Raw genomic sequence first — 17,341 nt, forward strand, 5'->3', positions numbered from 1 at the left:
CTCCTAAAGACAAACGCTCAACTTTATCTCTTCCTGGAGTTTATCAAATTCCTTGCAACTGTGATCTCTCTTACTTTGGACAGACTGGACGTTCTCTTGAAAAAAGAATCCAAGAACATCAATCATCCATTCTTCACAATAAACCTGAAAAGTCTGGTTTGGCTCAACACGGGATTGAAACTGACCACAGCATCCTTTGGTCCAAGACGCGCCTCTTACATAGATCCCGTTACAGGTTCGAACGTTTGTTCAAGGAAAGCGTGGAGGCCTTGCTCCATCATCCCAACCTGAATCGTAATGACTGCATATCTATATCAAAAATCTGGGAAAGCCTAATCAAGATTACTCATTAATTTTTTTTTTTTTTTTTTTTTTTTTTTTTTAATAGCAAATTCAATCATGTTTCTACTTCAAAATATTTCGTTTCATACTAGTGATATAACATCACGCGGCATGTTCTAATTTCAACGATCTATTGTTAGTATTCTAGCTTGTATATTTTTTAAACTGTTCTTGTAATACCACCGACGATGGTCTGCTATTTCCAGACCGAAATATTTGGTTAAATAAATATCTTTCTTGTGATTACGTGATTATATCATTCAGTCTTATGTCGCAAGTATCCTTAAAACAACAAACGTGTAGGATATATTTTATGAAGAATTGCAAATGAAAATGTTTTGCACAAGATGGGTGCCGAGCTTGCTCACAGCAGATCAAAAATGCACTTGCATGAAATATCTGAACAGTGCTTGGAGCGTTTTAACAAGAATAAAACTGATTTTGTGTGTAGATTTATTACTATGGATGAGACTTGCATTCACCATTACATGCCAGAATCCAAACAGCAGTCAAAACAGTGGACAGAAGCTGGTTGTTGTTGTTGTTCAGTGCCAAAGATGACAAAGTCGGTTCCATCAGCAGGAAAGATCATGGCATCGGTGTTTTGGGATGCTAAAGGCATTTTTTTTTATTAATTATGAAAAGGATAATATTATTTTGATCTTTTAACCAGACTAGGCAAAAAAATTCGTGAGAAAAGACCCAGTTTGCAGAAGAAAAAAAAATCATCTTTCATCAGGACAATGCACCTGCCCACAAAGATGTTTTGGCAATGTGGAAAATTAAGGGATCTGCACTATGAATTGTTGAAACATCCACCCTATTCCCCAAAATTGGCTCCCTCTGACTTCTATCTCTTCCCAAAACTAAAACTCTTCCTTGCTATTCAGCGTTTTTCTTTGAATCTAGAAGTGATTGCAGGGGTATTTTGCAGATATTACTGAGAATGACCACAGGGATGGGATAATGGCGCTGGAGCTTTGCTGGAATAAATGTATTAGTCTTAATGGAGATAATGTTGAAAAATAAAGATAATTTTGAAATTATAAATTTGTTTTTTCATTGTTAGGCCAAGAACTTTTCAGACCACCCTCATATATCAATATCCTCCTCAGCCTCTAAATAAATATAAATATATATATATATATATTTTTTTTTATTTTATTTTATTTATTCAAAACACTACTTCTCTCCTGCGTAACTCCTAACATTTTATAAATCTCATATTTGACTGACCCAAGAATATTACTTTCACATTTAGGGTGGTGCAACCAAAACCTCTCTAAGAATTCTTGATTATATACAGAAAACACCTAATAGGTGATTCCCCCTCCCCATCTCTCTCTCTCTCTCAGAGATCCCTCCCCAAAAAAAATTACTTTCTCATAGGTGCTCTGTTTCTGCATTATGCTTTTCTTTTCTTTCTTTTTTTTTTTTTTTTTTTAAAGGTACATTCAGTTGCTCTGCTGAACTTCTCACTGCCATTCCTCTAATGATGGACAATCCAAATGCATCAAAACAAGTTCTCATCATCTTCCTCATTTCATCTACCTTGTTTCTTTGGAAAAGCCTTCTCCATAGATTATGTTGCAGTATCCAGGTATTTGCTTATGCTTGGAATCACTGAACTTTATATAGTTTCTACTATATTCGGCATGAAACTCTTTGAGTTTCTTATTTGGCTAAGAAACGATATGGGATGTAATATCCCTTAACTTAAACAAGTCATATGTCGCCGAATTGAAGCCTTTGGCTCTTCATATATCTAATAATTTATTAGGACACCTCTCGGCAATACTCATATAAGGGTTTTAAGTTCTGTTCGCTACAAACTTGATATTAACTAGGTCTACCTCCTCACTGATGAGACCTCAATAAAGGTTGAAACCGGTCTGGGTAGTGACCTTCTCTCATAATGTTGAACAGTAATACAGCTCCTAGGAGCTAAGTTCACATTATGGGTAAATATCAAGAATAGTGATCGGAGCTTGCTCCACCTTAGACATGAGTTGCCTCAGCTTGCACTACCTTAAGGGTCAGTTGCTACAGTATCCAGGTATTTGCTTACGCTTGGAATCGCCGAACTTTATATAGTTTCTACTATATTCGGCATGAAACTCTTTGAATTTCTAATTCGGCTAAGAAACGATATGGGATGTAATATCCCTTAGCTTAAACAAGCCTTCTCCATACTTTTCCCATACCCCCCCCCCCACCTTTTCAAGAAACATGTTAATAAATTGATCTCCTTAATCACTTGCCCACAACATGGCACTGTTGTGTTATAGGTCTTGTGACCTCACATTTGCAGGGTCAATATGGTTTGTTTTACTTTGGATAATCTGGCAAGTTCTGCAGCCATCCATCATGAAGAACATAATCTTAATCTAGTATCTTGAACCTGAACAGTCTGGCTTACATGCCATCTCATCTAAACAGAGTTCTCTGAAAGAAAACTAAAATTTTACATACAAGTAGATTCCTTACAGTGGTTATATATAAGGAAAGTTGTGAGGCCTTTCTACAATGACCAAACTTAAACAGATCTGATGGCTTTTAGTTATCTCCCCTTATGGGTAATATTATTATATCAATTTTATGCAAATTCCTAATTATTATCTCTTATTTATTTATTTAGTTAGTTTTTAATAATTGGAAATTTACTGACTGCCAGTTGTCCTACTGATGCTGTAGTAGTTGTTTTTGAAATTGATTATTTTATTGTAATTTATTTTATGTTCCATTGTTGTTATTATACTATGATACTTAAGCAAAAATATTTATGGTTAAATTTATTTCATGTAAGTTTCTGTCTTTAATTTTTCAAAGTATGCCAGCTTATGTATCTATACTGAAGCAGTAATTTACATTCCTTTAACCTCTCCCCATAATAAACATTCTAGAGTCCTATTGTACTTGTCTCTAGACCTTCTCCAATGTTTCCACATCACAAAATAAAATAAGTAAAATAAAACAAACTTAAAGAAAGCTTGATTTGCACAATATTACACAGAAAAAAATAATAATACTTAGTGATTTTCTATAAGTTCATTTACCCCCCAGATAGCTCAACTCAACTCAAAATAGTCCACTGTCCTTTTTAATTACATTATAATTAAATAAAAGTTTGAAATACATTACATCTTTATAAATCAGTATGCTCCAACTGACTTTTATAAAATTAATGTGTTTTTTTTTAAACTTCATGTTCTGGTGAAAATGTTTCCAACACAAAGCCATCATCATTGATGATGTCCTTGGGTGGAAATACCAAGATTAAATTCCTGTCTAGGCACTTTTCACCTGAAGGCGAGTCAGCCAGTATAAAGAGGTGACATAATTTTTGCTCATGGAAACTCAGGTTTTTTTTCATCTCATCTTTTTTTCACATTTAATTAACACACATAAATATAGTCTCACACTTAGTTGATTCCGTCATAATTGCAAACAACTGACTGAACTCCTAGCACCAATCCCATTAATAAATTAATCAGTACCATAATAATTAAATCAACATGAACTAATCACCTGAAAACAAGTAACATATGCAGCAAAAAGAGCAGTGACCATAAAGAACACTTAACTCTGTGTGAGGATTCCCTTCTTCTAATAACTACTTTTATTTCATTAAAGTGATTAAAGATACTTTAGTTATGTTGCTATTTTTTTTTTTTCCCTTGGGGTGCTTAAGGGTCAAAGCTGCATAACTGAGAGGAGACCTCCACATAGCCGTTAAAGGAATGTGGAGAACTGACCAGGGCTTCTTACCTAATGTCCAATCCTCACCTTCTCGTGGAGCACCCTGTTTGGTATCTACTTTGATACTGAACGAACGAGGATGGGCTGGCAATTTGGGATTTAGCCGACCAAATTGTATTCTTAATGGTTAAACCAAAATAAAAAATGATGGTACAACATGACAAAATTTCATGCCGGCTGGGGCATCGCCCGGTTAAACAAGGCCCCCGTTGTTTTCGCCAGGGAACCAGGGTGAACAGCGAAAAGTCAGCTACTGGAACAAATCTGAAAACAAACCCCAACTCAACATCATCAGAGTTAAAGATCGGTACTATCAACATAAGAAGCCTGAATGGCAAAGAAATGGAGCTAGCTGAGGAATTAGATAAGTACCAGATCGACATAATAGGGGTGACTGAAACAAAAAAGACCAAAACTGGTGAGATCTTTCTGAGCAATAAATACAAAATGTTATATTCAGGCAATGACAATCAAGGAAAAGAAGGAGTAGCCATAGTATTCAACACAAAATACGAGGCTAATCTTCTTGAATGGCAGACAGTCTCAAATAGAGTAATGTGGACAAATATGAGAATGGGGAACTGGACAATGAGACTTATTTGTGCCTATGGTCCCACAGAAGGTTCTACTAAGGTAGAAGTGGAGGAATTTTTTGACGCTTTAGAAAAAGCAACTGACACAATGAAAAAGGAAAAGTTGGTCCTTGTTGGGGATCTAAATAGCAGAGTAGGAAATGATTGTAGATAAAGAGATAAAGAGGCAGTGAAGGAAAAGAAGAAAGCATATCAAAAGTTCTTGTCAAATAAGTCAGCTTTTACTCTTACAGAATACAGAGACAAATGTAAGAAAGCTAAACAGTGTGTAAAACTAGCTAAACAAAAGTCATGGGAGGACTCTGGCAAGAATATAGAAAATAAATATCAAGAAGGTGGCAAAATATTCTGGAGGTTGTTGAAGAAGCTTAGGAATGGAGAAAAGAGTGCTGTAAAAGGAGTTAGAGATGATAAAGGTGACATGAAAACAGGAGAAAAAGATATCCTTGAAGTATGGAGTAATTACTTTGAAAAACTGCTAAATGAAACATGCAGTGATGACAGCACAGTGATAAAAAACATTGACCAGGCATGCAGTCAGGAATACATATCCATATTTGAAGTAGAAGAAGCCATCAAATATTTGATGGCTTCTTCTACTTTTGATATTTGACCAGAAATGCTGAAGTAAGGTTGTATAAAAGTCTTACAGTGGCTGCACTGCATAGTTCAGAAAGCCTGGACAGAGGGACGAATTCCCGTTGATTGGAGTAGAGCTCTCATAGTACCCATATATAAAAAGGGAAATAAAACTGAATGTGAGAATTACAGAGGTATTTCCCTACTGAGTGTTCCTGGCAAGATCTATGCAAGTATACTTGAGAAACGGTTGAGAAGAATTGTGGAAGAAAAGCTTGACGAAGAACAAGCTGGATTCAGGCCAAATAGAGGCTGTCAGGATCAGATCTTCACTTTACAACAAATAGTCGAGAAAGCATGGGAATATAACAAAGATCTGTATTTAAGTTTTGTCGATTTGGAAAAGGCATATGACAAGGTGCCAAGAGAGAAGCTATTCAATACGCTGCAGTTATATGGTGTCGATGGGGCATTATATCAAGCAATACTTAGTCTTTATTTGAGTTGTAAATCAGCAGTTAGAATTGAAGGAAGTACAGGAAGATGGTTTAATGTTAAATCTGGTGTGAGACAAGGATGTACCTTATCCCCTCTGTTATTCATTATCTATATGGATCACATTATGAAGGAAAGTGGTATTCAACCTGATATCAAAATTGGAGATGTTAATGTCAGCTTTTTGCTTTATGCGGATGATGTTATACTTCTAAATAAATCTGCTACAAGTCTGCAAGATTCTCTGACTAAATTGAATAGCTCTTGTAATAGATATGGTATGAAGGTCAGCAATAAAAAGACAAAGACAATGAAAATAGGTAGAATCACTGAAAATGTCAACTGTGTTGTGAATGGAGAACCTGTGGAACAAGTGAAACATTTCAGCTACTTAGGCACAATTTTTACTGAAGATGGTAAATTAAATATAGAAATAGACAACAGAATCAGCAAAGCTGGTATGGTGAGAAGTCAATTGAATAAATTCATATGGAAGAAGAGAGAAATTAGTCAGAACACTAAATTAGCTGTATACAAGACAGTGTTCAAACCAGTTTTAACTTATGGATCTGAGTCAGAAGTAAAACACTTGACCAAAGACTAGAGACCGCAGATATGAGAGTCCTGAGAAAGATAAGAGGCGTGAACAGATGGCATCAATGGTAATACATATTAAAAATGAGGATATTAGGAAAGAACTCGACATTGTTGGCATCCAGGAATGCATTAGCAGAGCTAATCTGAGGTGGTATGGTCACTTAAATAGAATGGGAGAGGAAAGATTAGCAAAACAAGTGTTCTCTGCCAGGTTGGCAGGAAAACGACCCAGAGGAAGACCAAGATATAGGTGGATTGATATGGTACAAAGTGCCTTAGACGATAGAAATATAAGATCTGATAATGTTGGAGTCTTGACAAGTAACAGACTGATTTGGAGGAAAATTGTAGATAGGAAGTTAGTAATGATGTAAATTTTTCATGTAGTACTGTCATATCCTGTACACCCCTTGAGGGTACATGGCAGGAATTTGATGATGATGACTATTTTTCTTTATGAATATATCATTTATTATGCAATAAATATCAAATCTTAATAAAGATAATTATTAAGTCACATGGTTATTTCTCATTTTTTTTTTCTTAAAAAAATTGCTGCGTTATTTTGTTGATTCTTTTAACCTCAGCATTTAGCTATGTATGAGTTATATGACATTAAACCTCCCAACAACCAGTCATGACCAATTAATTCTCTACACCTACTAGAGTTCCCCGTTATCCTCCTCTTTGAACTAAATAGGCTGTTCTGCATTTAATGATGGAATAGTTTTATTTCTGTCTTATTTCATAGTACTACTGATGCATACCCTAAAATCCATTACTTCAAGCAATTGACCCTCCCAAAACCAAGAAGACATAATGGAACGAAAATAGCCAATTATTTCTAACGTTGATTGATAACATGACCTATTTTTAACCATTCAATTATTAACTTTGATTTTTAACTAATGATCATTTCTGACATTTATTAATTTGATTTGATCAGATGTAGTATAATCATTGAATTATTTTCTATTTTGGTGCACGCATGCATGCACACACACACACACACACACAGTCAGTCTTGGCATAAATACTGTTACAACTTCTGCACCCACACCCACGCTGCCCCACAGAATTGTGTGAGCCCAATTCAGTTAGTGGCACAGTGTGCAGCCAACATCTGTATGTCTATCACTAGAGAGAGAGAGAGACAGAGTTGTCTAGTTGTATGGATTAACATGAGTGGGGAGATTATGAGAACCATGTAGCTGTAAGAGCATTTCACAAGGTTGGAATGCAGCTGTCTCTTATTTTCAACATGCTAAAAACACTGGATAATTAGACATTTATGTGTCGGACAATTAACCGTTATCACAATACAGAAGACATATCTGTATCATTATAACGGTTAATAGTATCAATACTATTTAGTAACAACACCATTTGGTGGTCAGGTGTCTTCTGTATCATTATAATGATACACATGACATATCTGACCACCAAATAACAGGTCAACCATGCTGCATTAGGATGCAACAGCTTGTGAAGGCACACCTCCATTGTAATCCTGTGAGAACACAGAAAGTGATGTCATGTGTACTAATCGATGATCTGGGGGTGAGAGCCTATCACCGTTCTACTGAACACTTCCTAATTTGATTTTGTCATTTGTTGATAAAATCAAAAGGCACTTCTCTGGCAGTACATGAACAACAGACACAGAGATATCCTCTTCACAGATGAAAAGATTTTCATCACTGAAGAGTCATTTAATCACCAAAATGATTGGATATATGCTCGGATGGTTGCATCGCACATAGCATCCAGGATTCAGAAAGGTCATCACCTGTGTCGGTGATGGTTTACGAGATGACATATCGGGGGGGTCCAAGTTGCATTCTGTGAGAAAGGGGTGAAAAACCTCTGCCAAAGTGTACCAAGACACTGTATTAGAACCTGTGGTACAGTCCCTGAACAACACCTTGTTTCATAAATATAAATATACATATATATAAATATATAAAAGCGAAACCTTGTTTCATGGTAGGCAGTAGATCTTCCAATAGGATTCAGGCCCTGCACAAAAAACGAAGACCACACAACAGTGGATGAAGGCAAACATGCTCAACCACATCACCATCTGAATGGCCACCTGGAAGTCTCGATCTGAATCTGTTGGACTTCAATTTGTGGTTGGAGCTTGAGAGAGTAGCCTGCAAGAAACGACACTCGGCATTGCCAGCCGGAAGGAAGATTTGGAGCAAGCAGTGGCAGAGTTTCTGTTGGATATTGTGTGTGTTGCCATCGATATGTGGCCTCACAGACTTCAGGTGTGAGTGAAGGCAAAAGGGGGATATTTCAAACTTTGAGTGTGATTATATGTACATCATACATGTGGTTTATACATGCTGAAGGCTGTAAATGATTTACTGAGAAATTAAAGGTTTATGTGCTATTAAAGTTGTAACAGTATTTATGGCTAGACTATCTACCTACCTATATATATATATATATATATTTATAAAAATAAATTTAACTGACTAGAACCCGAGAAAGTATAACAAAAACCTTTAAAGGTTTTTGTTATACTTTCTCGGGTTCTAGTCAGTTAAATTTATTTTTATAAATGTATACATCCCGAGTAAATCCTAATTTCAACAATATATATATATATATATAGTAGTAATGAAGATTCTTGATTGGTAAAATCTGGGTTTGTATCCCAATAAAATATAAAAAAATCTTTTACAAGGACTTTTTTAACGATAAGTGTTAACTGATTCATTGAGTAATATAGCAGATTATGGAAATAAGATTAACCACTCTATCACAGTATCATTAATTAGGTCTATATGATCTGCACTTTTTATGTGAATCCTGCCCATAAAAGGTTATAGTCCTATTGTCATCATTACTGTAGATGGGATAAGGATTAGATTATTCTGACACCCTGCTCTAGAGATTAAAGATGACTAAATCCTGATTACTAATGCTTTTTCAAAGTCTAGTAAGCAAGATGGTGATCATCTACTACCAAAATCCAACAGTGGGATTTTGATAAGCTGGAAAATGGAGACACTATCACTCAGCCAAACAAGCCAGCAACTTGACTGTAACAGGACAATAAGTCTAACACATTTAAGGAGAAGATGATATATACATTATATGCCTGCATACTTTGTGGTTAGCAGTTAAACTGAAAGTCATTGGATCTTGAATACCAAAAAACGAGTATGTTAATCAGCATTCAAGAAATAATAATATTTCAGAAGGGAATGAGAACTGCATGTTATTTGGAAGATGTCTATTCATACTACTGTAAAGCAATGCCAAGTCCAGCTGAACATGATGAAGAAATGGACATCCTGGGCTCAAGACATGACAAAGCAGGAACAAAATACTGACAGAAGTTAATGTTCTTTAAGAATGCCAGTTACCTTACATCATCACCGTCGATCCCTAGAGAATCTTATATTTGGTGATATGAGCAGCCTCAAGCAATCTTACTGTGCATTCATGACATGTATAGAGTTTAACGAAGTTGTACCCGGCTGGTACGACTTCGTTAAACTCTCAACTATTACGCCTTTTAATAGCGAATCCCCATACAGCACTCGCTCCTTCATTTTATTGATGTTTACGAACATTCTATTATTTGCCGTCACAGACTTTCGCCGGTTATTTGTCGGTACGTTCAACACACATTTTTCCATACGCTCCAGTTGCCTTTTAGCTCTGTGTATCGCACCATTCAAACGGGCAATTTCACTACTCACATTTATCTCACCATTTTCATTATCAATCAAACCATCCATTCGTTCTGTATTTCTATCTTCATTTACACTTTCAACGACGCTCTCACACCTATCTGGCACTACTACGCAATTCTCTAGCACACCGACATTTTCTACATTCTGACTATCGTTAAAGATATCACTCTCGCCACACGAAACACGCTTGAGATCCTCATTCTCTTTACACTTTCTGCACACATTAACTCCACTATCACCCTCTAACCAGACTCCCACCACTCTTCGCAAAGCATACATCTCACAGACAGCACATTGCATAAATTCGTTTACATCAAAACTCTTAAACAAACATGGCGACCTGGCCACCATTTTTTTCTTTATCGGTGCCATATGTACACTATCTTATCTTAAAAATAATAATTAAAATAACAGAAAACACGCAAAAATTGCGCAGACACACCAAGAAACAAAAAGCAAACAATACTACTTAAAATTCTAGTAAATTTTCCAATGTTAACACAAAATACTACTAATCTTTTCAGGAGCTCTCGACAAGCCAACGATCTAATCAGTGCGACACCAAGTGGATTCCATTATCTCAGCAATATATTCCCCAGGATATATATGCATTGCAATAGATTAAAGTTTGGAGATAGGGCTACTTTTTATGTTGTGGATTATATCTGCTCATCTAATCCATATATTACAAAGAATAAGAAACTAGAAAGACTGTTTCTAGTTTCCACATTAATATTCGAGATGATTATGGATATCTTATATTTTAACTATTTTATGGCACCAGTTCTTACACCTTCCAGCAAAATAACACTGCATGTCACAAAGCAATGTTATAAACACCTACTTTAAAAATAATGCTCCCGAAACATTCCAGACTGCCCAGAGCAGTGACCTAGACCAATAGATCATCTAATGGTTCAGGTTAGGGCTTTCATTCAGAAAAACTTATTGTTTTTCTGCAAGATCAGAAAGTAAATTTATTCTTGCCAAGAAATTACTTTTCATTCTTTACCCAAGCATGTGCAAACGAAAGTGTGTTGTGATGTATCTTTAATTACAATCTGTATGCATGTATGTGTGTGTGTGGTCTAGTCATGAAGGTAACTAGAATACATGTATACAGAGGCAACTACCTTCATATCAGTTTGCATCAGTATGAATCACAGCAGACTTCCTTTTGGATATATGCATTGCAATACATTATGGAAAAGGTTATTATCCAGATTGGTTTTGACTTTTATTGATAAGAAAAAAAATGAACAGGATATTCATCATAAGCCCTAAAATAGAATGGGAGCAAGAAAGTTGGAGAGAAATAATAAATGGATAGTGAGAGAGGTAGAGAAAAAGAGGTTTCAGTTCCTTTATATCATTATTCAACCAAAAGTATTTTTTCTCTTTTGCACTAGGATCATGCAACTGGACAATCAGAAGAAAAACCTAGAACCTAAACCAAGGAGTGACTGATACCTAGTTGGTTAGGCTTTACTAAAATAACTACCCTAAGTTGGTCTTTGTTGCCTGGGACTGCTCTCCGGTTATCCCTGCAGTTGACTGATAAGACTACAGTAAACAATGAGGATGGAACAGTGTGAGAAACCTTTCATAACACAAACAGATATAATTTTATCTCCCCACCGATAAAAATACTGCATAATATGGGTAGCCTACACCACCCTGCCAAAAAATCTATTAGGGGTCTTTCAAAATTTAAAAACTCACAGGCTGAACCAGAATTTCCATAATAACATGTATATTTATATGCCACATTCCAGTTTCCAGAATGAAATTTCTGAAAATTTCATTTCGGGTTTCATAAACAGGAAAGAGAAGGAGTCAGAGTTGTTTTGAAATTTGGAGAGCAGTAAACAGGAGATGAATGTAACCAAACAGGACAAGGAAAGCTTGAGTCAGAGGAAATCAAAAGCAGAGAATTCACTGGCAAAATCAATCATGAGGTATGTAGCCTCTTATCAGCTACAAAAGACAAACTTTGCCTTTATCTCTAGCTGGTATTAACCAGATTCCTTGTGGTTACACTGTGGACAGACAGGCCATTCTGTGGAAAATATGATTACTCAATATCAATACTACATTGTGTCTTACAAAACACAGTACCCTCAGGAACAATGCCTGTCTTCTTCCCAGAAGCAACAGATTTAAACTTGAACATCTTTTCAAAAAAAAAAAAAAAAATCAGAAACCTTGTTGCACTATCTGAATTTAAATCAAGAGTGCTTCTCTATCCCAAAAGTTTAGGAGAACACCTGTGTAAATATCAAAAGGATTATCTATTTTATATGATCCATCTAGCATGCAGCATTTGCTCTTATATGTTAATTGATTATTGTATTTGCCTGGTATTCTCTGTCTAGCTGAATTCTTGTTTGTTCCATATTTTAAGTGTTCACTGTTTGTTCCTTATTTCCAATTTTCAAGAAAGTTAATGTGTTTCAAACTATGTCTAACATGTTTTATGCTTAATTCCTATGTTATAAGTTCCATTAATGCTAAAATAAAATAAACTAAAAATGATTTTTCAACCTTGAAGACTAGAAAACAAGGAATATTGATTTAAAATATGAAAAATGAAGAAATTATTCTTTAGTTATTTTATCATTATACATTAGATATTTAGCATTATATTATCTCGAGGGAGGCCCTAAACATCATGTCAAGAATTATCCAACATTTGCACAGTATCTATCATACTTTGCTTTGAATTCAATCCCAGTCATAGCACCCACAACACTGGCAACCTATTTATTCACTACTCTCCAAGCTAAAAACCTGGTTCTGACACCCTTGCTAACTACATGAATCTCTTACTCAGTTTCTATGGATGACCCCCTAGTTCTCCCACCACCACAAGACCTGTTCTAAAAAATTTCCTCTGAATTAATCTTGTAAAAAAAAACCTTCAGTAATTTGCATGTCTCAATCATATCACCTCTTTTCAGCCTATCAACCAGTTTCTGTAACCCAAATCTTCAACCTGTTCTCGTAAGGTTCATTCCATAGACTCTACCATCTTGGCTACTCACTTCTGGAGCCTCTCCACCTCTTCGTTATTACCAAGAAACCCCGGCACCCCGATCGGCATGCAATCTCAAACCTTAATTTTCTGGACAAGTTTAATTTGCAAAAATGAAATTAAACCTACAGAACATCAGTGCTGTGGATGGGTGAAATGAAGGTTATATTTTTTGTCTGTCCATCCATGAAAGGTTGTAGATCTATAGTATATCAGGACTTCCAAATTATGCTGGAAGCTAGAGTATTCTGGAGGGGGGGTTTCCCCCCTGGAATTTATTACTAATAGATTATGAGTTTGAAGTAAGTTTCATCAGAATTCTCTGATCCCCCCCCCCCCAATGCAATAAAACCTTGTTACCACATCCACCTACATAATGTGGAAACAGATACATACATACACATTGTACTATATTACATTGCATGTGCAGTATTTATGATTGGGTGGGAAGCATCTTCAAGAACCAGCAAACTGAAAAATTTTTGAAAAAAACAAATTATTTTTAGGAAAACAACTATTTGATTAACTGTTTAAAAAAAAAAAAGTTGTAGAAAATGTGAAATTCAATGCAGCTTGGATATGCTAAACAGGTTTATATGCAAATTAACTGGAGATATTTGTATTAAAAACAAACCATTTTCAATTTTCACTTTCTATGCAAATAAACATTATGTGAATTAGCATTACAAGATTAAATGTTACAATTTATATGTAAGCCCAAAATAAATCTTACACACATCCTACATGAGATTTGAATAAGGAAAAACCTTCCATTCAGGATGTAAGAATATTTATAAGGAGGTCATCATTACCAACTGCAAGCACAAGAGATACTATTTTGAATTACTAATAACAAAAAACTATTGTTAACCACCCAACTGGCCATCTGGATCAAATATATCAAAAAAATAGGTACATAATATCCATATAATTTTTTTCTATAATATTCTGGACACTTCGCATCCATGTAATTATAGACATATATACATGTCCAGGTTGGTATGCTGGTTAATAATAAAGTTACAAATGCATTTTCAATGCCCTTAGTAAAAAAAGGCTAAACAATTCATAAACACTATTTATTTGTATTTCTAAAATATAACGTTTAACTGAACAGATAAAAACATACAACATAAGTGCCTGCTTTAAGTATAATAACTGCTCTTCTCATTTATAAGAAATTATGAAGTACAACTGTTTAGAAATTTAGAAAAGAACTGAAGTTTTACTTACGGTGAGGAAGACTGTTTGCAAGACTCTGAAACAGCCACAGTAGCTGTATCTGAAAAGAATGCAAAAATATACTCAAGCAAAATGTCTACTTAAAATTGGAGGAGAGAATAGGGAATAAGCCTTTTTGCAAATAATAATAAGAAAACAGAAGATGTACCATCATTTTATATTTTGGTTTAAGCATATTCTGTTATGGAAACAACACAAAGGAACACATTTGTATTCATTTAAGCAGAATGAATATCTAAGTTTACACAGTACTTAATGCATCAGAATTCTCTGATGCATTAAGAACTTCTATAGTTCTTAATGGGCCCTTAAATGCCCATAACCATCCAAGGTAATCTGGAATTTCATAACCATGATTCTAGGATAAGATGGTTAGCCCTATGCCTCTCAGTATACTTTGTATGTAAATTAGGTTAAATTAAATTAAATTATGTTTTCCTGACTGGTTTGCTTATGTGGAATGAAAAACTTGAGTTTCTGGGAGGGAAAAAACCCTGCCACCTCCATACGAGACCATCTAACTCACCTTCAGCTGAAAAATTGTGATAAAGGTTGTTTGAATTCTAGATGGGATTCAAACCAAGGTCTTTTCAACCCAAAGAGCATCATTAAAACCAACTGAGCTTGGAGGCTCACACAATGAACAATTTTTTAAAAGATTTTTTAGAAAATTTAAAGAGATATAACAAAACATAGTGTAAAACATTGTGGTAGTGTGGACAGGTGGGCTAAGGTGCTGGTTTTGCCAGCCTGGTTGGCTGAGTGGTTAGCGTATCTACTCTCAAGCCAAAAGGCTGCAGGTTCGAATCCCACCGTGGGCATGGATGTTTGTGATTGTGAAAGTACTAGTGGTGGGTAGTAGATGGCATTAGTGTAGATGATGGTGGTGGTGGTAGTTGTGGTTCATTGCAGTTGGTGGAGACAGAGCGTTGTAGAGTAGGTGCCCTCCCTTGATTAGTTCTTGGAGGCGCCACATAATAATAATAATAAACAATATACTTTCTATAGAATAGTATCTCATGCTTTTCTTAGTTTTAAAGGACTGAATAACCCATGCCTCTTTTCATTATTTTTGTGGTCCTTTCTGTTAACCGGAGGGATCTAAGAGGAAATGTTCAATTGTTGTTGTTGTTGATGCAAAGTTAGGCAGGGCAATCAAAGATGCTACTGATGTCCAGCACTTACAGAATGATTTGGGTAGGCTGAAAATTTGGGCAATTGAAAATAGCTATAACTTCAATGTTAGTAAATGTAAAGTTATGTATTTTGGCATGATGAGATTTCAAACAGAATATTATATTAGTGGGTTATGCTACAAGATGATAGGGATCTCATAATGGTGGATAGAAATTTGAAGTTGAAAGGTCACATAGCAAAAATTGCAAATACAACTAAGAGGATAATTGCAATGTTGAAGAAAACCTTGGCATGTAAGGATAAAGAGTCATTTTGCCTATTTACAAGGACATGATAAGAGAACTCCTGGACTACTGTGCACAGATTTGGGTTCCAAGGGGATAAAGAAGCTGTGGAAAAGTGCAAAGAAGAGCTAAAAAGATTATATCAGGATTATGGATTTAAGGTTATGAGGGCAGATTGTGAGTATGTGGACTACAGGCTCTTTTTAAAAGGAGAAAGAGGGATGATAAGAGAGGTCTATAAATTTCTGATGAAGTTTTTCATTATATGAAAGGTGGGGAGAGAACACTGGGACATTCATGGAAGATAAATTTGTTCACAGTTAAGAAAGGGATAAGAGCCAGATTTTTTTTTTTTTTTTTTTTTTTCTCAGAGTAGTGGGCGAGTGTAATAGTTTACTTGTTGAAATTGTGAATGCATCTAGTGTGAGTGAGTTTAAGGGAAGGTATGATAGCTGGTTTGGGTGATGTATAGCTTCCCTTCATAAGTCTTTGACTCCCTGATCTCAGATAATAATAATAATATGAAAAAAAAAAAAAAAAAAAAAAAAAAAAAAAAAATCCTGATTAGTTTATTTTTATTTTTTTAAATATAATTCTTTAAAAATTAATATTTCTTGCAAACTCACATCAGTCATTCAAATGTATTTTTTTAATAAAAAAATTTTAATAGTTTTTTTTCCCATTTTTAAATAGAGAATGTGTTGTGCAGATTTTTTTTTTTTTTTTTTGGTTCCAGTCTTGCTTTAAAACAACATTAGAAGTGGCTTCATATCAATTTGTAAGCAAGTTTTACCTAGTCCCAACAAACCTTCCCGCATATCTCAGTGGTTATTAACCTATTAAGTTCAGACATTGGTGACGTTTCCAGACCTCTAGTGCTCTTTCAGATAATATCATATGTTATCTGAAATTAGTTGAGGTCTATATGTTTGTAGTTCAAATATTTCTGAGTGACACAATCTTGTAAGGCAATGATAGATAAATACAAAAACTAAAAAGACATCTCACGTACATGGGGTCTGGAAAGTTCTGAGAAACACCTAGAACAAAAATGATATTAAAGCAACTGATATAACCAGAAGAAAGAACAAAACTCTTAAACCCCATGTTTCATCAAATTGCAATCATTTGTTCTTTTTCTTTAGGATAAAAAAAAGACAAAATTAATTAATCTTTGTTCTAGATGTTTATCAGAACTTTCCAGACCCCCAAAGATTTACATTTATCCATCTCCATCTGTCTATGTTTGTGCCTATGGTCTGCTTTACAAAAGTTTAAAAAACAATGACATTATCTACCTGTATGACCTACGTAAGGGCAAAAAAACAATCTAAGACACAAAATTTTGTTTTTAGTCATTCATAGAATAACTTTCTCAATGGCAACTTTATTACAAAGAATGTGTGCACTTCGAATTCCAAATTTTTATAAAAGTTGTGCTTTTGGATAAAATACAACTAAGCCTGAAAATTAGAAGTATTATGAAAAATGCAGCAAATGGACAGTACAGGTGATGCAGCAGGAGGATTAGAGCGGACTACGAGGTGGTATCAAAAGGTTTCGAGA

The 17,341-nt window shown here is 35.0% G+C and overlaps 1 protein-coding gene across 2 annotated transcripts in view; it reads right to left on the bottom strand.

The window, feature by feature from the left end:
* The window catches only part of LOC150104812 (uncharacterized), a 449,875-nt gene that overhangs the window by 227,151 nt on the left and 205,383 nt on the right, over nucleotides 1-17,341 (bottom strand). For both annotated transcript variants that reach the window (XM_090395370.1, XM_090395369.1), the window contains one exon: nucleotides 14,346-14,394. In XM_090395370.1, the coding sequence (XP_090251496.1) occupies nucleotides 14,346-14,394 (49 nt within the window). The remainder of the gene's footprint in view (nucleotides 1-14,345; nucleotides 14,395-17,341) is intronic.

This window comes from Typopeltis vanoorti, chromosome 7 (genome assembly GCF_054136105.1).
Source record: "Typopeltis vanoorti isolate ZY-2024b chromosome 7, IOZ_Tvanoo_1.0, whole genome shotgun sequence".
NCBI lineage: Eukaryota > Metazoa > Arthropoda > Arachnida > Uropygi > Thelyphonidae > Typopeltis > Typopeltis vanoorti.